At 46.0% G+C, this 24,774-nt stretch overlaps 1 protein-coding gene across 4 annotated transcripts in view; it reads right to left on the minus strand.

Annotated features, from left to right (window-relative positions):
* Positions 1-24,774, minus strand: part of NAV2 (neuron navigator 2) — a 177,660-nt gene that overhangs the window by 33,605 nt on the left and 119,281 nt on the right. For 3 of the 4 annotated variants that reach the window (XM_010858421.1, XM_010858419.1, XM_010858422.1), the window contains 8 exons: positions 19,376-19,428; positions 14,318-14,341; positions 14,129-14,203; positions 9,375-9,458; positions 8,886-8,997; positions 5,596-5,741; positions 3,283-3,291; positions 2,712-2,884 (listed from right to left, as the gene is read on the minus strand). In XM_010858421.1, the coding sequence (XP_010856723.1) occupies positions 2,712-2,884; positions 3,283-3,291; positions 5,596-5,741; positions 8,886-8,997; positions 9,375-9,458; positions 14,129-14,203; positions 14,318-14,341; positions 19,376-19,428 (676 nt within the window). The remainder of the gene's footprint in view (positions 1-2,711; positions 2,885-3,282; positions 3,292-5,595; positions 5,742-8,885; positions 8,998-9,374; positions 9,459-14,128; positions 14,204-14,317; positions 14,342-19,375; positions 19,429-24,774) is intronic. The other variant, XM_010858420.1, reaches the window with a different exon arrangement.

Genomic DNA, 24,774 nt, shown 5'->3' on the forward strand with positions numbered 1-24,774 from the left:
CCCGCCTTTCCACATGCCCACGATGCGGCAGCCACGCTGGCCGTACCCAGCTTTCTCAGACACACCAGGCCTGGCTCCGGGTGCCACCAGGAAAGCTGCCCTGCTGGCTGGGAGGCGGAGTCATCTACGTGTTCACTGAGGGCCCCCACCCCCACCCCACGGGGCACACTTATTTCACTTCTCCCCTCCCAGGTTGTAAGCCCTGCTCAGTGGTCAGTGGGAAGAGGCCCGGTGCACCCTGGCTGCCTGCAGGATTCCCACACTGTTCCCTCCCTGCCTGAGGCTGGACACACAGAGGACACGGGCCCACAGGACAGGCGGAGCCTGGGTGCCAGCATCGCCATGTGGCAGGCCGCCTGCTCAAGACGGATGTCCGTGTTAGGTCTGGAGGGAAGCAGCGATCGATAGCCACGGGTGAAGCCTCTGACTTTGGGACTGAGTCTGTCAAAGCGTTACCAACAAGAACTAACCCGGGATCCCTCCTGGCACACAGGTCTTGGCTGAAACATCACCTCCTCAGAGGGGCCTTTCCAGGCCACCCTGTCTGCAGCTGCGGTCAAGGTCCTCTGCATCCCAACACACTGTTTCAATTCCCAGCATGAACCCTTCACACTATCAGATTCTTCTCATTTATCCAGCTTTCCATGTTTGACAACCGTCTCGCCCCCTGACACATGGGGTCTACAATGGAGTGGGGACTTGACTCTCTTATACACTGCTGTCGCTGGAGCCAAGAATGGCACCTGGCACAGAACAGACCCCAGGAGTGGAATCAGCTCCACGTGGTCATGTCCCCATGAGCCCTAATCCCCAGCGGTGGGAATCGGGTAACATCCTCTTTGGTGTCTCCAGAACCATCTCAAACAGTGTCCTGCTCACACAGGCTGACATATGAGAAGTCCGTATCAACCCACAAAGAACAGATGAGGGCTCTCCTATTCTCCTGCTCAGGAAACAACTGGACCGGGATGATGGCAGGTGAGCCATGGGCAGCTGGCCCTTTATGCGCCTCCTGGGCACCCTGCAGGGCAGACGGGACCGTGCTCCAGAGAACTGGTTTAACCCGTGTGCTGGAACACAGGGTGCTGGGCAGGAGCCACGGTCCAACCCTCCGTGCTGCCTGGGCTTACACCTTTGCACAGAATGGAAGTGCCCGTCCCCACCTTCTTGCCAGGGCACCCCCCACCAAGAGAAGAGCAGCCGCTGATTTATGTAAAATGGAGACCATTCTTCACTGGAGGGTGGGTTCATAAATAAAAGTCTGGGCCCTAAACTCTGCCTCCTCACTCCCACTGCCTGTCTTCTGTGTGGTCTTAGCAGGCGATGGGCTAGTCCTGGCTCACCCTCTCACCTGCCTTTCCTGTACCCGTCTGGGTGAGCTGGACTTGGGATGCTGGTGCAGGCCTCTGTCTTCTGTGGGCAGGCTGGCTGGCTGAGTGGGCTTGGGGGTGGCCCCACAGCCCTGGCCTCCTGAGACAGGAAGGAGGTGGCCCTGCATGCAAGGGATCTGACTCCCCCGCTCAAGAGAATCCAGTGACGGAGATGGAACTCATCCCTCTTTCACCAGTGAGGAAACTGAGGTGTCCACCACCTCACTCAGGTGTCTACTCCCCACCCACAACCCCTAGCTCACTGGCTGATCTGACCCCAACCGCAGTGGTCCGCTTCTCCCAGGCACTGTCTCGTCTCATGGGAACTGCCCTTGCAGCCCGCTTGAGTGCCAGTTCTTCTTCCATTTCTTGCCTGGTGACACCAAGGGCTCTGAGGGAACTTAGTCCTGTGGGGCAAGGGCAATCTCTCTTGCTGCTGCAGGGAGTCAGCTGAGCCGCCTTCTGAGCAGATACCCGGGTCCCTGCCTGTCTGTCCCAAGCCATTCCTGACCAAGCTTCTTGCCCCCAGAGTCTGGGCCTCATGTTTTGAGATGGGACACAGAAGTGTCTCCCTGCGCACTGATGGAACGATGATGAGTGGGTGCTCAATAGAAACCATTGGTGCTTGTCTGGGCAAGAGCAGATGATTCTTCCTTTCTATGTAACTCTGTGTCAAGGGGAACGGCACCTAAGCCAAGGCCAAGTGAGCAATCGCCTGTCTCACTCAACCAGCTGTGTTCCCAAAGAGCTCTGTACAAACTGACTCATTTACAATCAACTGGGAGAGCTCAGGGTGTTGAATCATGCTACAACATATTGGTAAAGAGAATGGTCACTGAATCACTCTATTTTTTAAACTTCTAGCTTTTGATTGCTGACCTTAGAGAAAGAATCAACACTAAATTTTGATCCAAGAAGGAAAGTGTAGTCTCTCTCAGCCCTGCCACCCAAATGAACCAGAATTTCAGCCCAAACTGCCAACACTTATACCATCGTCCCCCCAACAGAGCATACCGGCTGTAGCTTTTCACATCTACTTATTTGTTCAATCCTTAGGACAGGATAAGGAGACAACCACTGTCCCAATTTGAGAGAGAAATGGAAACAAAGAGAGTTTAAACCACTTGCCCAAGACCAGCCAGCTAATTATCCACACCAATGCCAGCAGAATGAAAAACTTTCCAGTCCTGAAACATGGAAAGAACATGCAGAGTCCCAGGAATGCAATACACAAAGGACCCCAAAGAGCAGAGAGAGCGTAGCAGGACTCCTAGGCATTGCTGTTGGAGAGAGCTCTCAGGGGCCAAAGATGACCAGAGCGACCCCAGCAGGCAGACTTACAGAGAATTGGAGTGAGAGTTTCGCAGCAGGGGAGTGGAGCCCGTGGATCCATTGTGTGGTAGCTTCGGTGAGGAAGGCAGAGAAGAATCCGTCATCTCCTCAATGTCTGAATGGGAGGACGCTGACTTGGGGGACTTCTTCTTCCCGAAGGCTTGCTTGAAGGAGCTGCGTAACTGAATACACAAGACTATCAGGCTGGCAGATGCCGGGCCCACCCCTCAGGCCTCAGCAAACAGACATGCAGAACAGCAAATTACTTCTCCCGCGCTCTCCTCCCAGCCATGGAAAAGGTTCCCCACAGCTCTCTTGAATCAGTGCATTAAGGGAAGAAGAGTTATCTGGTGTTGACAGCTCAGGGGACTGGTCCTGCGGGTGACATTCCATGCCTACTCTTGGGTCAAGACTAGATGCCAACAGCAAGACAGAGCCTGGCTCAGCAGACGATGTGGGGAGGAGGGGGTGACACGGCAACAAAGCGGGGTGCTCAGACATGGTGACGGATGCGGGTGAGGTTAGTCGTATCAATGGATGGGTTAGCTTGGTATCTGATATTCACGTGGGTCTTGCTTACCTCATTGACCTGCCAGAGAAAACGCAAGCAAAAATGGGGAAGGGGGAGGAAAAAAGACACATTTTTAACAGAGAAAGCCAGAGACAGGGAAAGCTTCGGACTTTTCAGACATGGCATGGCTCATAATAAACACCATACAGAGAGGAGGTGTCTGGTAGGACCAGGGATCTTTCAAAGCTTAAGAGTTATCTTCTCCAATTATGGAAGGAGAGAAAGAGCGTGTCTGGAGGTGCCTACAATCTAAGCTCTACAAACTTCTTTGGCTGGCTGAAATGACAGCCCCATCTTCCTACACTCCTCATTCTTTCCCGCCTCTAATCAGTCATCTCTAAGTCTTTTTTTTCTTTTTTAAGCATGTCTTGTTTTCTCAGCAAGGGTAGCTTTATTGCTGCACCAGTCCTAACATGGCCGCATAGCTCTCTATGTACTCAGTAGCTCCTACTGTCCTTCTATACACATAGTAAAAGCAGAAAATTAGCCATGTCGATCCTTGCTCCAAAAAAAAAAAGATATTTTAAAGAAATGTATTAACCATATTGGGAAAAAGGAACTGGTATATCACAAATTCCCTAAACCATGAAATGGATCTGAAAATTCTGAGAACATAAAAAAATTACAAGTATGATGTTTTCTCTGAAAGCCATGATAAGCACATACTTTCCTAGGACCAAAAAATACAGCTTCATCTTGAAAACGTTCTTTTAGAAAGTAAATTTCTTCTTCTAAAGTTTTTTTTTTCCCTTCCGAAAACACATTCTGGGAGTTTCCTTAACCACTGTGAAATTCAGAAAACGGGCCATTCAGAAATAATGAGAATTTTCTCCCATCAAAGTTTCACCCATAACAAACTGCACATCCAGCTTGTGGTCAAGTCTGGATCCCATTTCTCTCCCATTTCCTACTTCCAGTCTTATTTCCAGAGAGTAGTCAGAGAAATGGAAGGATCTACGCACATCCACCTAAATCCTTGCTCAACCTCTGGTAAGATGCCAGGTAAAGGAGGAGCTTACAAAGATCAGACAACATTGACCTTTGGGATTAATGAGGACGCCAACTGCCTATCCTCCCCAATAGCACTGATAATCAAAAGCTGTCTTAAAAACTTTAAGTTTTATTTCCTTAATTAAGGAAAAAGGACAGTCACATTTTTTCATAGAAAATAATTCTCTCATCACTTTGATAATCAGACCATATTTAGCAACAGTGTATTAGAAACAAAGCATGAGTTAATTTTATTTAAGTCACAGCAAATGAGTTGACAAAAAGCCATCAGTAATGTAAGGAAAGATTTAATCAGAAAGATGAGAGAATCACCCGGAACTGGCCTTTCCGCTTGCCTCCAATGCAAGTCATTAATAATCAAAATGACTGAATCCTCAACTCCTCCATCACCGGACCTCGCCACCCATCCAAGATAACACAGAATGAATGAGAAGTGTATGGAATGGATGCGGACACTGAAGCTACTATGAACACACGATGCTGTGAGCATTGACAAACGGGGCTCTGTGAGTCCTGGCCAAGTTCAGATCAACCTGGGGTGTCCCTGCACTGAAGTCGGGGAGCAGTGAATGTCAATCGGAACTCCATAGCCGGTCAGCAGAACTGAAAATTGAGTGGGGAGAGGACAGTGGCATTTTCCATGAAGAATGGGAAAAATTGTTCAAGAGGCCATTGTACAGAAAGTCAAGTAGCTGGAGGGAGTTATGGAAACATGGAGAAACACTGCATGGGAGACTGCTTCTATTAAATTTGCTGTTTTGAGTTATGACCTCCGCCCCCCCTCCCAAGTCAACCGCTCACTAACTGCTAACAACCACTTCATGAAACTTTTACTTTCAGCAAAGGGTCAAAAACATTTTAAACAGAAGGGTGGGTGATTTAATGCTCTCATAGGCAATCATGTAAATAAGTAGATAAGGACTACGGTTAATGATGGGATGGCCAGTGATACACACTCCAAAAAACACTTTGGAACTAAGGGGAAAAAACCACGTAATAGTAGCCCTGCTCTAGTATCTGGAACTTTGTGGCCAGCCTATGATGAGGAAGAAATGACACATATGAAATAAAAGACGAGCGCTTCACATAAAGTCTTGTGAGACAGTAAAACTACAAGGAGGCGGTTATTTCATGAATCCTAGTGCTTGGCTGAGCACGACACTGACTTTAGTAGAAACCTGTCCACAAGCCACTTCACTGGATCGACTCCCAAGGGTCTATGCTGTGAAGTTAAGAGCTTTATATCCGGGGCACACTGTTCCCGAGACCAACTCTGTTAGTCGGCATGACAGTCTTTGGAGGCACACTCACCCAGTTCTTTCTCTTCTTCTTCTTTGAATCGGTCTCTATGTTGCTGCCCACGCTGGAGTGGCTAGTGGCGCTGTTGATGCTGGAGACGCTGTCGGAGGAGTGCTGCCTGCGGATGCGGAGGTCTGTGGCCTGGGAGCTTCCATTCCCTGGAGACCCAAGATCCAAGACGTCAGGAGCTGCTGACTTTGCCCCTTCCTTTGCCCTAGGATTTACACCCAAATTCACACACCCAGGGACTACTAGCTGTTTCCCATTAGACCTCACCTGCTGTTCCCAGACGCTGAGTTTAAGGTCCTTGAGTAGGTGGGGGCCATGCCCTCTTTGATCAGTTAAAGGAGAACTCTTCTCATTTTGCCCAACAGAAGTCAGGGGAGGCTCAGTGAGAATTCCCCCACACCTGCTCTCTTGAGCTTTAGACACGACAATGTGCCCCCAATTTGCAGCAACAGGCACTTGTGTTGTGAGCGCCCCCTCCTTTGCTCTCTCTGCTCCTGCTGCACCAGCTTTTTCATGCCCTTGGACATGCCATGCCCATGTTCTCTCACCACCTAACAGCTACTATTCTCTCTTCCTGGGATGCTCTTCTCCATCTGTTCTGCCTGGTCAGCTCTTATCAATCCTTCTCACGTCACCCCAGCCTCACTTTTCCAGGAGGCCTGCCATCTGAGCTGACACTGGTACCAGAAATAACACTGCCCCAAAAGCAGTGAGACCAAAATAAACCCTGCAGACAGTGTTCCCCACAAGCACAAGATGACACCAACAGCTCTGTCTTTAGAGGTGGTTTCAGGGCAGATGTGGGTTCTCGCCCCATTTCTGTTTCTTACGCTCAGTGGCCTCAGGATGGGATCATTGGGATGGCCTCAGGATGGGATCATCGGCTCTAAAACTCATTATTCCCCTCAGTACAATGTGGAGGGAGGACCAGCATCGCCCTCATAAGCATGTTGTGGACAGAAAATGGGTTAACAAAATCATTAAAACACCGAGCGTAGTGCTCAGAACACAGTGAATGTTCCCTAAGTGTCAGCTCTATCACCTATCAGTACTCTCCATTTCATTTTTGATGTAACTCCTCATGCCTACCTTTTCCCCCACCACCCCAAGTAACATACATAAGGACAAAGCAATTCCTTCCAAAATGTTTCCCGGGACAAATGAGGGATGAACCCATTTCAGGCACCCCCACGTCAGTAGGCAGAGTACCAAAGAACAGCAAAGAGAAATAAGAACGCCTTCTTAAGTGAACAACGCAAAGAAATAGAGGAAAACAGTAGAATGGGAAAGACTAGAGATCTCTTTAAGAAAATGAGAGATAACAAGGGAATATTTCATGCAAAGATGGGCGCAATAAAGGACAGAAATGGTATGACCTAACAGAAGCAGGAGATATTAAGAAGAGGTAGCAAGAATACACAGAAGAACTATACAAAAAAGATCTTCACGACCCAGATAACCATGATGGTGTGATTACTCACATAGAGCCAGATATCCTGGAATGCGAAGTCAAACAGGCCTTAGGAAGCATCGCTATGAACAAAGCTAGCGGAGATAATGGAATTCCAGCTGAGCTATTGCAAATCCTAAAAGATGATAATGTGAAAGTGTGGCACTCGATATGCCAGCAAATTTGGAAAACTCAGCAGTGGCCATAGGACTGGAAAAGGTCAGTTTTCATACCAATCCCAAAGAAAGGCAATGCCAAAGAATGTTTAAACTACCTCACAATTGAGTTCATTTCACATGCTAGCAAAGTAATGCTCAAAATCCTTCAAGCAAGGCTTCAACAGTACGTGAACCAAGAACTTCCAGATGTACAAGTTGGATTTAGGAAAGGCAGAGAAATTAGAGATCAAATTGCCAACATCCGCTGGATCATAGAAAAAGCAAGAAAATTCCAGAAAGACATCTACTTCTGCTTCATTGACAATGCTAAAGTCTTTGTGTAGATCACAACAAACTGTAGAAAATTCTTAAAGAAATGAGAATACCAGACCACCTGACCTGCCTCCTGAGAAACCTGTATGCAGATCAAGAAGCAACAATTAGAACAGGACATGGAACAACGGACTGGTTCAAAATTGGGAAAGCAGTATGTCAAGGCTGTATATTGTCATCCTGCTTATTTAATTTATATGCAGAATACATCATGCAAAATGCCAGGCTGGATGAAGCACAAACTGGAATTAAGATTGCCAGGAGAAATATCAATAATCTCAGATATGCAGATGATACCACCCTTATGGCAGAAAGTGAAGAGGAACTGAAGAGCCTGTAGATGAAAGTGAAAGAAGAGAGTGAAAAAGCTGACTTAAAACTCAACATTCAAAAAACAAAGATCATGGCATCTGGTCCTATCATGTCATGGCGAATAGATGGGGAAACAATGGAAACAGTGACAGACTTTATTTTCCTGGGCTCCAAAATCACTGCAGACGGTGACTGCAATCATGAAATTAAAAGACACTTGCTCCTTGGAAGAAAAGCAATGACAAACCTAGACAGTGTATTAAAAAGCAGAGCCATTACTTTGCCGACAAAGGTCCATATAATCAAAGCTATAGTTTTTCTAGTAGTCATGTACAGATGTGAGAGCTGGACAATAAAAAAGGCTGAGTGCCAAAGAATTAATGCCTTTCAAACTGTGGTGCTAGGGAAGGCTCTTGAGATTCCCTTGGACTGCAAGAAGATCAAACCGGTCAATCCTAAATAGAATTAGTCCTGAATATTCATTGGAAGGACTGATGCTGAAGCTCTAATCCTTTGGCCACCTGATGCGAAGAGCCAACTCATTGGAAAAGACCCTGATGTTGGGGAAGATTGAAGGCAGGAGGAGAAGGGGACAAAAGAGGATGAGATGGTTGGATGGCATCACTGACTCAGTGGACAGGAGTTTGAGCAAACTCTGGGAGATGGTACAGGACAGGGAAGCCTGGCGTGCTGCAGTCCATGGGGTTGCAAAGAGTCCGACACGACTGACCAAGTTAACAACAACAACACGTCAGTCTGTAAATATCAAAGCATTAGTGAAACTAAGGCTGTGGAATACTCTGATACTTGGTCAATAGAGATACATCTTCTTCCATTTTGAGATATATCAGAGAACAGGACAAGCCAGAACAGCTCTCTTCCTAGAAGCTGTAATTAACTGGATGCACCGTGTCTTCTAAGACCTGTCCAACTGACACAGACTCCCACCCTCTGGAAGGGCGGTTGCATCATATGTTGTCAGGGGAGGGTTCCTAAGGGCAGGCAGGTCGTCAGACTGAAAGCTGTTTTTCTTCCTTTACCTTTGCAATTGAGCTCTGGGGTGTTAATTACTCCATTAATAGCAGCCTGGGCAGCTGCGTTCTGTTTCTTCAGCAACTCAATGGTTTTTCTTAACTCATTCAGTTCTGAATCCTGAGGAACAGAAAAAAAGACTGGTCATCCCCAAATCATTCTGTACTGAGTTCAACTGAAGTCAGCTTAGCATCAGCTTAGAGGAGAGGAGAGAATGAAGGAGCTGCAGGAAAGCTTTGTCACAAACATTAGCCTGGATCAGTTTTCAACAGGCGTTTGTGAGCACAGGAAAGCAAATAGGACTAAGATCTGTTGCCAGTGCAGTTACCACCACTCCGTCCAAGTCATATTTTCACTCAATAAATCCTGTTCTTTCAGATTCAATTCCAATAGTCCAACAAGCACACTACAATCTATACAGTTTCCTGGAATAAAACAGGATCATGTTTTTAGGTCTGTTAATTCTAAGCAGGGAGGGAAGAAGCACCCTGTTTTACCTTCTGCTCAGCCGTCATGGTTAAGCTCTGGAGCCTGATGGTCATGTTTCCAAGACTCTGCTCAAAGGCTGCCACGAGGTGAGCCTAGAGGGGAAAGACACATTTCCCTGCGGTTACATTATCTTGCAAGGTTTGCTGTTGCTGTTTAGTCGCTAGGTGGTGTCCAACTCTTTGCGACCCCACGGACTATAGCCTGCCAGGCTGTTCTGTCTGTGGACTTTTCCAGGCAGGAATACTGGAGCAAGTTGCCATTTCCTCCTCCAAGAGGTCTTCCTGAAACAGGGATCAAACCCATGTCTCCTGTTTGGCAGGCTGATTCTTTACCACTGAGCCAGCTGGGAAATCCACCTTGCAAGGCAGGCGTGCCTAAACGGTGCCAGCTCTTAAAGAAGGAAATCTTACCGGGGCCACGTGGGTGAGCCCCTGTCGACTTCTTAAGCCTCTTAAGCCCCCACTCCCCACCACTCTCTGCGATCTGGTTACTCTAGCCTTTCACGTTCTCCAACATCCCGTGCCTCTTCCCACCTCAGGGCCTTTCTGCGTTCTTTCCCCTCTGCCCGGAATGCCCTTCCCCTAGCTGCCTCCCCAGCTGATTTTTACACACACGTCTCGAGAGAGCTCAGCACATGTCTTCATGAGACTCCCAGACTGGGCTGCTTCCCTCCTGTTCACTCACACAAGCACATTGGTCTACTGTGTACTTTGTGGGATCACAGTCACACACACACACACACACACACTTGGGATCACTAATTTACGCCGGTCTCTACTACACTGCAGGATACCTTTCGTTCCCCAGGCACCGAGCTCACAGTAGAGGCTCACGTTAAGCATGTTTACAGAATGGACGAACAAAGTGGTTGGCAGATGTTGCCTGTTATAATCCTGGTTAATAAAAAGCCACCAAAAGGCCCATCTGCTACCACCTCAGAGAACCTGCCCCCTGTTCCCCCTGGAGTGAGGACTTTCCCTGGGGCTCCCCTGCACTTTTATATATCTCTGTAGAAGACAGCATCAGACATGCCATTATCCTATATATTACAAAGACAGCTTTAAAAATGCTGCCAATTATAGTTGAAATATGCATCCAATTTTAAGAGATGTTAGAAACATGAAAAAAAATTGTGTATCTTAGAATTGAGAGATGTGATGCTCCTTTGTCTGCCCCTTTCTCTGGGGCAGACAACCCTCTTCAAGGGCAAGATGCAACTCTGTGTTTCAACACTAAACCTTCTTCCATAGAGCAGTAGGTGAGAGAGCAGTGAGTTGACTGAGGATCCTGATAATATTGTTAAAACCAAGGATAAAGAATGGATAAGTCATCTAACCCTGCAGGCCTCAGTTGTTTCATCTGTAAAATGGGAGCCGCATCTCTGTTCCTCCCAGGGTGATTCTGAGCGTTGAGTGACACAATGTGGTTGAAAATGATCTATAAGCTGTTAGGGAATTGCAAAACACAGGCATGACTAGAGACTGCGGGGAACAGATGGGGTTTGGGAACAGATATTCTGAGAACACAGGTGTAGAGAGATGAAGAAAAGGTCCTTGGAGTGGGGTGGGTAGATACACAGAAGGTCACAGGAGGAACCAGAAGGACCAGCAAGGTACCTGAGTCTTGGGAGAAGTGAGACCTTATGGTTGTGGAAAATTCTCGAGACAAAAATGATAGATGCACAGAGTGAAGAAGACAAGGGTGGGAGAGGAGCCATCACCCTAGACTGTAAGGGGATCAGGGTCAGCACACATTTCAGATTAGGGAGGAGAGACTTGAGGGGTGAATGGGAGGCCTCTGTTACTAGACTTCATGAAACAGGGAGATTGAGGATAAGACACCTCTAGGATCAACTGTTGAGCCTCTTTTCCACTGGCAGTAGGAGCTGGCAGGGGACAGGAGCACTTGTGATACAAATGTTAAATGGATTGGCCAGCTTCTTTCTGATTGCATGCCCTCTCTCATGAAAAACTGAGAAAATGCCTTTGCATTTTAAAATAAAGTGATACGCTTTAGTCTGCTCTGGAGAATGTGGCAGGACAAAAGCCAACCAGATTGGAGACAGTCACATAGTGAATGAAGACAGGGCATGGAGGTGAACAAGTTGACTGCTACCCTGGCACTTCAAAGGAATGACAAGGTCAAATGTAAATGACTGAATTTCCATTTATTTCACTTCCTCATTTGACTGCCACCCAAGATTCTATTTGTGGGCATGAAAACTTTTTCGTTTAAAACAAAAGCAAAAACCTGACCCCACGAAGACTGCTTATCGAGAGAGTGTTTTTGCAAACTCAAGAAGAAACCACATGTGCTCCAAAGAACCAGAGGATCGCATTTTGCTGGTGAGCAAAAGGACTGAGTCATGATCTCAGTTATGAAAATACGGGCCAGGAGGCTGGTCCAGAGCCGCACAACAGCCTTCTCAGCAAGCAGCATTCTCACATTCCCAGGGAGAACAAACACAAGTGGGATGAAAACACCCAGAGAAGGTGGCTTTGAGGAGTGTGTCCCAGAAAAAACAAACACGGCTTGGCCTGCGAGAAAGATGGCAGACAGTGAAACACGTTAGCACTGCCTGTGGTGTGTGGCAAGACTAAATATTTACTTTAAAACAATATGGGATTCAGTGGCTTTTATGAGGAGCAAACCGGATTAGTGAAATAATAGTAATGTGAGGGATCTCACTCTTACTCTTCTGGATCACAGAGGAGAGTTCCAAATGGCCCAATGAAAGGTCCCTTGGGGGCAGCATGAGGTCACTGGAGGAATTAATCAAGTTCATTGATAAATAAATTACTATTTTTCAATTAGTAAGGGGCAGTCATTGACAGCTGTAGTTCTTAATAAGGGCAGTATTTCCAAATCACCTGCTGTCAAACCTCATGTGTTTCAAGGAGACCCCTGGCTCACTGGTTCTGGTTTGTAGACATGCATCTGATTCCTGACATAATGTCTCAGTCTTTGAAAAAGACTCTAAAACTCAAGTTCTAGATCTAATATCAATTTCGGATCTTCTTTTTTGTGTGTATTTATTTATTTATTTGGCTTCACCAGGTCTTAGTTGCAGCAAGCAGGATCTAGTTTGGTTCCCTGACTGGGGATTGAACCCCAGGCCACCTGCATTGGGAGCATGGAGGCTTAGCCACTGGACCGCCAGGGAAGTTCCAAATTTCTGATCTTTTAGGATACAGTAATAGAGAAAAAAGTTAAGAAAATAAAGAAGGATTAGAAAAAACACACAATAGCCTAGTATACTAGGGTTTAGGGGAAAAAAAGCAAAAAAAAAAAAAAAGGAAGGGGGAGAAAAAGAAAAAAAAAAGCACACACACAAAAAAAGCACAGATTTCCAGAATGTAAGAAAGCACAGGAGAATGACTAGTTCAGAGTAGTTAGCAATTACTGAGCCTATAATTAAGGTCTAGCACTCTGCTAGGTACTTCATGTGCAGACTTTAAAATGAAATGGAAAGTTTCCTCGAGTAGACTCAGGCTCAAACCAGGAATTACATGGGCAAAAGCTCCAGATATTTACTAATTACAGTCCTGGTCCAAGGAAGACAGCTTTTTGCTTTTCATTTTAACAGCGTGCTGGGATCACGCAGGTGGCTTTCTGACGGGCTCACACTCACAATCTATGGTCCTAGACTGGTTGTGCGCTCCCAAGCAGGAAGCCCTGCCTCTGAGGCATCTCAGCACCTTCCAAAACCTCAGGCTCTGCCTCTGAGCCGCAGCCCTGATGACTCACAGCCCTGTGGCAGGGCACCTTTACAGACTGGTCTGATGTGGTAGGAGATCTCTGCCTCTACTCTGACCCCGCAAATCCTGTAACCACATCACAGTTAGGAAGCTAACTTAACCACCTAACAGATGAATGTGTTCATGATGTGGCCTGACCTTTGCCCTTCTTCCATGCTGCCCTCATTCCCACTTCCTTCTCCCTTCCACCCCAGCCCTCTTCCCCCACATCCACACCATAGATTCTAAGCACACTGAGCTTCTTATAGTTTCCAAATGCAGCAACATCTTCACCTTGGGCTTTTGCACAAATTACTCTCTTTGGTTAGAATGCTGTCCTTCCCATACATCCTCCCCTACCCAGCAATCTTAAGATGTAACCTCCTCCAGGAAGCCTTTCCTGACTTCTCCCAGCCCCATCAAAACTGATCTAGGCATTCCTCTTAGGTATTCCCACAACCATCCCCCTTTATTGCTATCATAACAGCTATCATGTCATAGCAAAACTGTTTTGTCTCTCTGCTGTACCACAGAAAGAACATTAAGATGACAGTGATTATGCTTGTTTTGCTGTTGAACCCACATTGCTCGGGGCATAGTTGGCACTTAAATAGCTGCTGAATTGAATGCTGGTTGGCAGTGCCTCCTGAACACGTAATTGTGTATATTATATAATAATTACAGAGCAGTCAGCCATGTATTGTGGAGTCTTAGATTTTCTTCTTTTTCTCTCTTAAGATGAAAATTTCCAGAAAGAGAAAGGAAAATGAACCATTTTGAGCACCTAATCTATTTCAGGTACTGATCACATTACACCCCTGAGAGCTGAGTATTATCATCTCCCAGCACACTGAAGAGCAAAGGCAGGCTCAGAAGTGAAAGAGTCTGCTCAAAGCACAGAGCCAGTAAGTGTCAGAGCTGACACTCACACCCTCGATACCAGAGCCCGTGTCTCTCTCGTTACACCACTCTGCCTATATAATGCTCAGGGGCGACAACGGCTACCGCTCTGGGTCCACACTCACATTTGCTGTCAGCTGGGTGGTCAAAGCAGAAACTTTTTCTTGGGAGGCATCCAGTTCCCGCCGTAGTTTGCGGATCTAAAGATGACAAGGAACAGAGTTACTTGATTTGGGAGTCCACTTCCAGGATGAGCTGGGAGAAGGAACTGACCATAGTGAAAGACGAAATCCAACTAGCAAAATGTTCCTTACCTCTGACTGGCATTTTTCTTCTGGCTGTAAAGAAAAACATAGAAGAAATTAGACCAGTTGAGGAACAACTGGAGGGCCACATTTGGACACTTGCAGCAGTCTTAAAGATGCATTAGTTTCTTTTCCAATGAACGTCTCTAAATAAACCGGTTCAATTCATGTGACCAATCAGAAAGGCCAAATACAAAAAGTGTATTATTTTAAGAAATTAGGAAGAATTAGGAAATACTCTAGCTATGTTGGTTGTGAGGAGCCCCCTGCTTCCACGTGGAGATGACAGGGAGACGGGGTGATGAGAAGGGGATAAGCCAGGGGAAGACTTGCCAGATTTAGCAAATTAAAAAAAAAAAAAAGAAAAAAAAGAACAGGGTACCCAGTTAGATTTTTTTTTCTTTTAGTTTAAATATGTTCCATGCAACAGTGAGAACACACTTATACTAAAAAATTATTTGTTGTTTACCTGAATTTCAAATTTAATTGGGCATTCTATATTTAATCTGGTAATCCTACCTGGGAGACAGGGAGGACAGCTCATAGGTTAATTCTGCCCCATTTTATTCCTTCCTCTCATCTCCCTAGGGCACTGAAGCAGAAACAGCAGCAGGGCAAGAAGGTTCCAGAAGTGAAGGGGACTGGGAGGCCCCATCAGCCAGCCTGAAGACTCCCCAGCTTATAAGAAGGAAGATGGCCGGCATGTTCCTGATGCTCCATCTGGAGCCCCCAGTTACCTGTGACCCTGGGGAGTAAGGACAAAGCCTGTAGACTCTCTTACTGGAAAAACATTCCATCCGGAGCCCTGGGTCTGTGGTGACACAGCAATCAACCAGCCAGAGACTATAAGCTACTTATCTCTTCCCATAGGGGGAGCCCATGTAGGTTGGGGGGAACCTATTGCAGGGGGAACCATTCTTTCTCTCTTCTGGAGTTCCTGTAGGGGCACATATAAGAAGAAACCCACAACCTCCAACACAGGCTTTCTTGGAAATGTTGTAAGTGTCCAATGGCCTTCTCTCCACACGCCACCATCTGTACTTTCTTGGGGTGGAGCAGCCAGGTAGGTGAGTGAAGATCAGTAAAGACTCTATTATGTCCTGAGTCCTCTATGTGTGTCCTAATGCAGTTTCACTAGTGGCAAACCCATTACTTTTAAAGATCAGCATCTGACTCTGGTGTCTCCTCCTGCCGGTTAGAACGCAGAGGGGTACGATTCATCAGGCCCTGCAGTTTCCTATACCCATCAGCTGGGACAAGTGGGTAGCTGGTCTGACCGCCCCTCACACCTTGCTCCCCACCTGTGATCTTGCCCCAGAAGGCCCTCTCTCCAGGCTGATTCCCAACAGCAGAAACTAATTTTTAGGTACACTGTGACCAAGTTGGTTAATCCTTGCAGTGACTCCACAAAGTAGGATGGTATTCCTTTTGAGGTTCAGAGAGGTTAGGTATCTTGCCTAAAGTCACACAGCTGGACAATCTCCTTATCTAAGACATGCTTTCAGACGGTTGGGAGATGTCCTCACTGCTTACTCTTCCCTCTCTGATACTACTCAGCCATCCCTCTTTGTCTGCCTGCCTGCCTGTCCATCAATTCATCCCCACCACCACTACCTATCAAATATTTACTGATTTCCAACTATGTGTCAAGCACCGTTTTAATAATCTGGGATACAGCTATGAACATGACCAAGTCCCTCATGTCTCATGTTGTTTACATTCTGGTAATAATAAGTAGCATTTTATTAAACACTTACTATATGGCAAAGACAGTTCTAAGCACTTGACATTTATTATTCATTGAATGCTCATAACAACCCTTTGAGAAGGTACTAATATAATTTGCCCATGGGTGACAGCTGATAAGTGGTAGAACTGGGATTGGATCCAAGGTAGTCTGGCTCCAGAGCCTATGATCTTAACCAGCACATACTCCTGGCTCTTTGACTATAGTGACATTCTCCTGGAGGCCTTCCAGAAATAAGGCCCTGGCTTCTGAGTCTGATCCAAAGGAGAAAAGTGAATAGTGATAACGTCACAGCTATCTAACATTTGGGAGGCGAGTGGGAGGTCTGTTAGCAGGCTGAACCATCCACAGAGGACCAGCCCTACTTCTAAGCACTTCTATCAGCAGAACTAATGCTCTTTACTCAGGCTGCTACCACTGTCTGTCCCTGTGCCCACCTGTCTCTGGGGTTGGGCCCAGCGTTCTCAACAGCAGCCTGGAGAAATTGTGCGTTTTGTATCTTGCCCCCAGCTGCCACCGCACTTGTGTACATCTGGGAACTCGGAGTGAAGCTCTGGGTCTTGGAGCTTCCACTGAGCAGTTCCCCTGGGAACTCAGCTGCCGCTCCCTACTGACCAAGAAAGCAAGTCTAATGCCAGATGTGCCCTCCGCAATTTTTTTCTATTCTGAGAGCTGGCCATGACCTCCCTGTGGCATTTGTTTAGCATCAGGCTGTCTTTTCTTTCCTTTGTAATTAAAATTACAGGCAAATTTCAGCCAGAATGAACATTCTTGAGCATCTAAGAATTAGAGATTTCGGGGGGGGAGGAGGGGCCGGGGGGGGAAGCATGTTATCATTCAATAAGAGCCTTTAAAACACCAGGGTATTAAACAGACTCTTTGGTCTGAGTTGGTGGCAACATAACAGACTCCAAAGATTTCTTTCTAGACAACAAATACGAACTTGTTTACCTTAACATTTGCAAAGGCGCCTAAGCATCTGTTTCAGCATTTCATCATCATCAAGGAGCTAATAATAGATAAGGGACCACACACCACTGTTTGGTGGTAGCAGTCTGGTCAGACTTGAAGTTTTCCTTGGAATGAGCATCCCACTCCATCAATGAAAACATTCAAAGGTTAGACTATTTTTTTTAAGTCTGCAAAAGCAACTTATATCCTCAGATAAGGCTCATGGAAAGGACAGTACATGGGAACCCTTGACTCACTGACCTCAGAGACCACCTGGCCTAGATCCCTGAGGCCAAGGGTAAAATGGAGAATAAGGAGGTAATTTGTCCAAAGTCATACAGTAAGAGAAAAAACTAGGGTTAGGCCTCAGGTCTCTTGCTATCCAGATAAACATGGAATTAAAAAGTATTAGTATTATTAGGTCTTTGGTAATTTGTGAATTTATATCAACTCCAAAAGGACAATTTCAAATTTCATGAAAACACCAGCTTCAGGTCCACACACCAGAACAAGAGCTACCGAAAGAGAGCCTGTGGCTGGAAGAACTCCCAGTGGTTGGCATGAACGGCACGGAGGGGCAGCAGCCGGGAACTGCATGTGATAGCTTCCTGCCATCGAATTCTCACAGGTGAAGAGCTCCTGTCCTTTTCGCTCTGAGGCTGGCTGATGCAGGCCAACCCCTAAGGGTTGCTTTTCTGAGTGAAAAACGTGTAGACAGGAAACCCTGGGAAAACTTGGGGCTTCGGCACCGAAATGTCTGCTGCAGCAACACCGCACCAAGCCTGTGGAACTGAAGTCCCACGTCCCCTGCCCCGTGCCTTCCACGCCTCTGGATTCTGCTTTCCGCAGCAGGCTACTATCCCCACCTCAGAGAGGAGGGGAGAGACCTCAGGGCTCAGCCCAGAGCCCAGCATGTACTTGGGGCCAGTAAACACCGTGCAGGAAGTGACTCCAGGTCTGCAAGTACCCTCTCTGGTACCCACGTCACAGAGCTTCATTCTAGAGGGGAAGACTCAGAGGCCTCAACTGCTGACCGTTAGAAGGCCATCCTTGTGCTTTCCTGGATAATGGCTTGAATGACCCCTTTCCAAAGTTACTATATATAAAGCCTTTAAGATGAAAGCCCAGACTCTGATAACATTTCAGACAAGATGACGTAGCAGAGGAAAGAGGTTATTTTGGAGCTGGAGGAACAAGGTGGTAGGAACAGAAGAGAATGTTTCTAGGTCCTTCAACTCACACCACGTCAAGAACCACTGAAGTCTGTCTGCTCCCTGCATGCCCAAGAAGGAACAGTCAGGCCCTGGGCTCTTTAACTTGATTCTGGGATGGCCTTTAACTTACAAGGGGCTATCTACAGTTTGGCCCACAACATAGCCCAGATACCTGGCATTACCGAAATCTGAGTTATTAAAACATCTGTCCTTCATGGAATGAAGGTCTAAAGAACCCCCAATTTCCAGTTAATCAAATGTTTTTTTCCTTTATATGAATTCCCGAATGAAAGTTTTTAAGATAAATAGTCACGCACATAGCTACAGAAAGCATCCTGAACAAATCCAGTACTACTTGGTCACATGTGGCTTTTTTTCAGTAGCCCTCTCAAGGCTGACAGCTGTCACTTATGAGAGCTGCCTCTGTGCTGTGTGCATTCTATTCACTGCTTTACCTGCATTTTCTTATTTCATTCAAACCTGTTCTTTGAACACTATGTGCTAGGCCCAGTTCTAGGCACTAAGAATAAAACCAGAAAAAAGTCCTTGTCCTCCAGGAATTTATGTTGCAGTGAATAGTAATCTTCATATATTTAATTCTCAGTACAACTCCACAAAGTAGGGACTTCTATTCTTTCTACTTTACAGACCAAGAGACAGGGAGATACAAAGTTGAAAAAGCCATCTTGGCACTTCCTTGGTAGTCCAATAGTTAAAGAATCTGCCTTCCAATGCAGGAGAAGCAGGTTTGATCCCTGGCTGGGGAACTGGGATCTCACATGCCACGGAGCAACTATGATTGTGTGCCACCCTAGAGAGTCCATGTGCCACAACGAAAGATCCTGAATGATGCATGCCATAACTAAGACCCCATGCAGTCAAATAAGTGAGTAAATATTTTTTTAAAAAAAGAAAGAAAAAACAGTAAAAGGAATCTCATACATTCTAACCAGTTACTACCTGAAGCACAATGCCACTTTAACAAAAGTCAGCCTCTGATTTATTGGTTGGTACATTATAATCAATAGCTGTTTGTAAATTTCAAATTGTGTTCCCTAACTAATTGATCCCTTTATGATGGAAATACTTTCTCTAGGAGACATGCTTATATTTTATTTTGACACACATAGCCATACATCATTGATTTATACTTACTGTAGAATAAATTGATGACGTGCTGGAAACCAAGGAGAGTGAGGATCCATGAACTATGAGAAAAAGAAAAAGAAAAGGTCAATTGTACAGCTGGCTACTAGGCAGCCTGAAAGGGGAAGGGAAGGAGAAACTAGGCATCAGAAGACACACCAGGCTTGGAGCAACAACCTCACCGTGACCCAACCTTGTCTGGTTCGGTGACAGGTCAAAGTCAAGTAAGGAATAATTTTCTATGGGAGTCATTTTTCTGTTGCCACATTTTATTTCCTACAACCTTCTAAATACTTTCCCCTTCTGACTATCAAAATAATACATAATTAATAAGTTAAATGTTTCAAGTACAGAGAAGTGTTAAGAAGCATATTCACTGCCATCAATTGTGTGACTCAGTTCTATTACCCAGAGGCAAGTGCTACCTGCTTTGTTCCAGCAGATTTTATCCCTTTCTTTTTCCTTATGTGTCCCTTACGGTTAAAATTGTGTGGCAAATGTATTTTATATTTTGCTAGCATCCGTCCTTTGTACAAGAAAAAAGATGATGAGCTGATTATTCTGAACACAAGAGGCTGGCTGTTGGCTACAGTAAATTCATTCAAGATGACCGTGTAGTAGAACATTGGTTAGAAAACATATCCACTGAAACTTAGGTTCTTCCTCTGATTTTTGTCATGTTTACAAAGTGTCCTCTTCCTTGTTTGTGACTGGACTTTGGGACTTAGAACCATCCTGTACTTTCCTCCTTCACCTCCTGCCCCCCACGCTCCCCTCCGCCCCAAGCCATGGAAACATTTTATTATCTGTTTTCATATAATTTTAAGCCACGGTCTTTATCAGGACTAGGTATTCTGGCTGACTTCTCTTCTTGGAAACCAGACTCTTTAATGACATTTTCCTAGTAATCTCCCAAAAAACTGCCTGAAAGATAGAAATATGCCTGTGGAGAAATCACAGACCTTTGCATTGGTCACAGGCTCCCTGATCAGGAGTGGAATGACCCTCCCCTCCCCACCACACCGCACTCTCACCTGTGATCTGAGAGTGGGAAGCTGGGGAGGAGCGCACATGTACTAAACAGCTTTCACTTCCCACCCAAGGAGTGACCTCAACTTGGATCAGCGGTCAGCGGAAGCTACCTGCCCACAGATGTCTCATGAACGGCTGCGCCAACCTCCCTGGTGCCTCCACAATGTATTCCCAATAAACGTCCCGATCCCCAGCCTTCCTTCAGGCTCTCCTATCACACTCTGAATCCTGCCCAGCTCCCTCACGCATGACCTGTGAAGTTCTTTGCCATCTCACAGTCTCTTCCAGGGCAGCTCCCTTGGTTTAGGAAGTTTCCCATCCCTGCCCATTCAGATCTCCAGCAGGATCAGCTCAAACATCATCTTCTCAGGAACCTGACCTCATTTCCTAGATGGCCACCAGGGCAGCCTCCTTCTCTCCTCGGACTACACAGATCCTGGGCTTGCACTTCTGGTCCTCTCCTCTCTCAGAAGTTGCCAGCTGCCCTAAGGCCGTCCCTGCATTGCTACTTACATCCACCCTCCTCAGCAATGCCTGGGGTTCTAGATCTTTCCCTCTATTCTTCCTCCATCTATCATTTACCTGGCCTGGGCCCCTAAAAAGTCAATTTAAGGTGTTAATGGCCAATAATGGCTTTCAGTGTTAATATGTCCACACATTAAAATAAGTCTCTCATGCCCCAACCTAGTGGTCTAATGATCCAAAAGGGTAAGTTACTTTAGCCCCATGACACAGACACTAGGGGGGAAATGACAGTGGAGGCCAAGTTGGAGGAAGAGATGTGAGTAGCATGGAGCCGCCCTTCCATCCCACTGCCCTGCCAGACGCTGGCTCCAGAGGCCTGCACAGGGCTTCTGTGTGGACTTTGGCTGCTGAAAAATGGAAGTCTGTCTCTTATTTCTCTCCCTCATACACATGGATTCACTGACACTGCCTTCAGCAACATCTCAGGGCAAGCTTGGGGCCGCACGCAGAGAGAGGCACATCTGGCAGGCTTCGGGTAGAGGTAATTATTTTTCTCTATAATTAACTCCTCTTACTCATAACTAGCAACAGCAAGGCTGTGGTCCAAAGGAAGAGTCCTTGCTTTCCAGATCAACCCTGAGCTGAATGTGGCTGCCTGAATCACTGCAGCTGGCTCTCCTTCAAGTACGCTGAGCCAAGGCAGAGCCTGGGTTATGCGGCTGGGATACTTCTGGACAACAAATCGCACACAAGACTTAAAAAGCCCAGAGCAGCAGAGGCATGCCCTGCAGCTTCCTCCCTAGACCTATACTTCCCAAAATCTGAAGGTACAAGGAACCAGAGAATATCTAGACTACCTCTGCCACCGACTATCTGAAACCCAGAGAGGGTAAGCGACCCGTGTAAGGTCCTACAGCATTCAGGAACAGGATCTGCGGACCAGAAATCTGGAGATGGCTTTGCCCTTGAGTGACCTCATTTACTGGTTTCTGAGGTTTACTTGTCTGTTTTTGGTAAAGCCTTCTGGTATATTTAGAATGGTTTCCTAAAGCCCTCATTCAATCTACACAGGCACAAGCTGGGACTAAGCAAGCACACAGAGTGTGTTTGAGAAGAATGTGACTTCACCCCAACCTAAAGGACAGATAGGAGTGAAATCACATGATGGAATGACAACTGGGCATATTCTAGCCAACAAAGCAAACAAGAGCCTCTGCTGTCACACTTGGGCATCTCACATATATATATAATGTACATATTCAGCTTCATACTAATCAAAGCACTCTCACTTATACTACTGTTTGAAGTGATCCTCAACATCACAGAGAATGTGTAGGTAATATTCCCAGTAGGGCAGGAATTTCCACCCCTAATGAATGCAGGAGTAAACTACGGTCCAGAGGGGTTAAGAGATGTGGTCAAGCACACACAGGTAGTCAGGAGTGGAGAGAGAACGTGAATCTGGCCATCGCACTCTAGATCCCCCTCTGCTACTGGGGGCTGTGGAAGGAGTCAGTGAGATGAGATGCGGTTCTCGTGGCTACTGGGCCACCCTCTCAACCAGCTAGGAAAGCATAACTGAGACCACACCGATGAAGGTTCACGTAAGAGAGCCCAGCTATGGCCAAGGAAAAGTGTAAAGTAGGATTGAACAGAAAAAACAGAGGGCTCAGAGTTCAGGAGTTCAGGACCTAGTAGTCTGGGCTGCAGAAAGTCCCCAAGTCACTTCTGTTCAATTTTGCCATAAACAAAACGGGGTTGAAATGGCCCACGGGGAGAAGGATAAAACAAAACATACAACTGTTACAGTAGCTACCACTGACTGAGTACTTACTAAAAACCCCTTTCAAAGTCATTCTACCAAATGCCTTCCAGGATTTATCTCACCTAATCTTCATGTCAGTCCTTTGAAGTAGGTACAATTATTTTCCACATTTTAGTGAACAGGAAATAGGCTGACCAAAGCAAGTCCCTTACCTAAAGTCACTGTGCTAACAGTGGAGGTACCAGGACTTGAATCCAAGTGTAACTCAGGGGCGAGAAGCACAGGAGAGCTGCAATACAGGATTTATTTACTAATAAGTGGCTTTGTCTCTGTGGGCTCCAGATAAACTGGTTTAGACTGCACCAGTTCTTAGGGATGATTGGTAAAGTTCTGGATTTTTTTTTACTCCAAAGACATTCATTTGAAAAATGCCTCAAGCCTCTCTCTAAAGTTCGCTATTAAAGCTGACTTGAAGATTGCATAATGTGCCTGATGGAAATTAATTTACCTGAAATAACTTTGAAAGGTTGCACCTGGGCCATGCTTGTACTCATCTACATATTTATAACTTTTATTTCCTTCAAAAGGCAAAGTGTTAATTAAATCCTACAAAAACCTCACACAAGGACTTGTGCTAATTCTTCCTAAATTTCTATTAATATTTGCTTTCTGGCATATGATATACCTAACTGCCTCTTATGAGGAGGTTCTATTTGGTTCAAACATGAGATATGAATTTTTTTCCCAGATGTTTCTGCAACACCAGGAGTTTATTCAAGAGGTGGGGAAAAGTCTTCAGCCAGTGGAATTAAAAACACCTAACTGCATGAGCCCTATTTTGCTTTTGTAATTTAACAGCTTTGGAAGAAATATAATCAATCTGATACCAAATTTCCCAAAATAGTACTGATACATCGACAACAGCCCCTACTCCTTCTCCCTGAATTTGACTTTACCTCTGCATGTGAGTTCCACGTCACCATGAATCATCAGGGTTTACAAAAGTCTAGACACTGCTTGTGGGCAAGCCCTTTTTATCAATGTCACTTTAACATCCCAGATATCCCACAGTTGTGCTGCCTGACAGCAGCTTGATTCCAGATGGAATAAATAAAAGCCATCTGATGATGATACTGTAATGGCCCTGGACCTTTTATGAGATGAAGTGCGCTTGTTTGGACAAGCTGCAGGACGGAACACTGTTCACTCAGCTACATACAGGACAGAGCAGATGAAGAGGGCACACTCCAGACTCGAGTCATCATCAGGAGGGTGGGGAAATGCTTCGTGGCCATGCTCTGCTCGCCCACTCAGCAGAAAAAAGTTCAAGACAAAAGACCTACTCCTTCACCTTAGGGTCAACATGCCCTCCTCTATGCTCTGAGTGGTTAAAGCACTGATTTCTAGCTCTTAAATCCAGCAAAACATTCTCAGTGACTCAGGCTCCACTCCTCCTTAATCCACCATCCCAGTGGGTTCCCATATATGGATTTACAGACTAGTTAGTGTCTGATCCCTGGATGCCACTGGATGCAAACGATACAATCAGAGTGGAGAGAACGAAGGAAGATCAACCAGGGGGCAACTGCTCTGTAACTAAACTCCAAAACTTTTGTTAAAAAGAACCCTGGGCAGAGCAGAGACCAACGTCCTGCATTTCTCCCCCTCTGGACTTATTTAGGCATTTCCTCAACAACCACAACTTCATTTGTTCTACCTGGAGGACGCTGGGCACATTCTCCCACTCTCACAGGGGCTAGGAGCAGAGGGATGCGCCTATGACTCCCCTCTCCATTCTGTCGCTGGCAAAGAAGGTACAGCCAGGGCTAGGGCTCTCAGCCTCGTTTGGCCCTCCTCTGGCTGGGGACTTTCAGCTGCCAGGACATCAATGCTGAAGCTGAGTGTTCAGGCTACGACAGGTACTAGCATTATTGGATTAACATTTATAAATATATATTCTTGTTTAATTCTCAGAATTTCAGGACCCAGGTACTCCTAATTTTTATCAGTGAAAATACAAAGACACAGAGAGGTGAAGTTAATTTGTCCAAGATCATATACCTAAGAAGTAGTGGAGCTGGAATTCAAACCCCAGTAGTATTACCCCATGTCCTTAACCATGTTCATCACTGGTAAGACACCAGGG

This window comes from Bison bison, unplaced genomic scaffold, assembly GCF_000754665.1.
Source record: "Bison bison bison isolate TAMUID 2011002044 unplaced genomic scaffold, Bison_UMD1.0 scf7180017864388, whole genome shotgun sequence".
Lineage (NCBI taxonomy): Eukaryota > Metazoa > Chordata > Mammalia > Artiodactyla > Bovidae > Bison > Bison bison.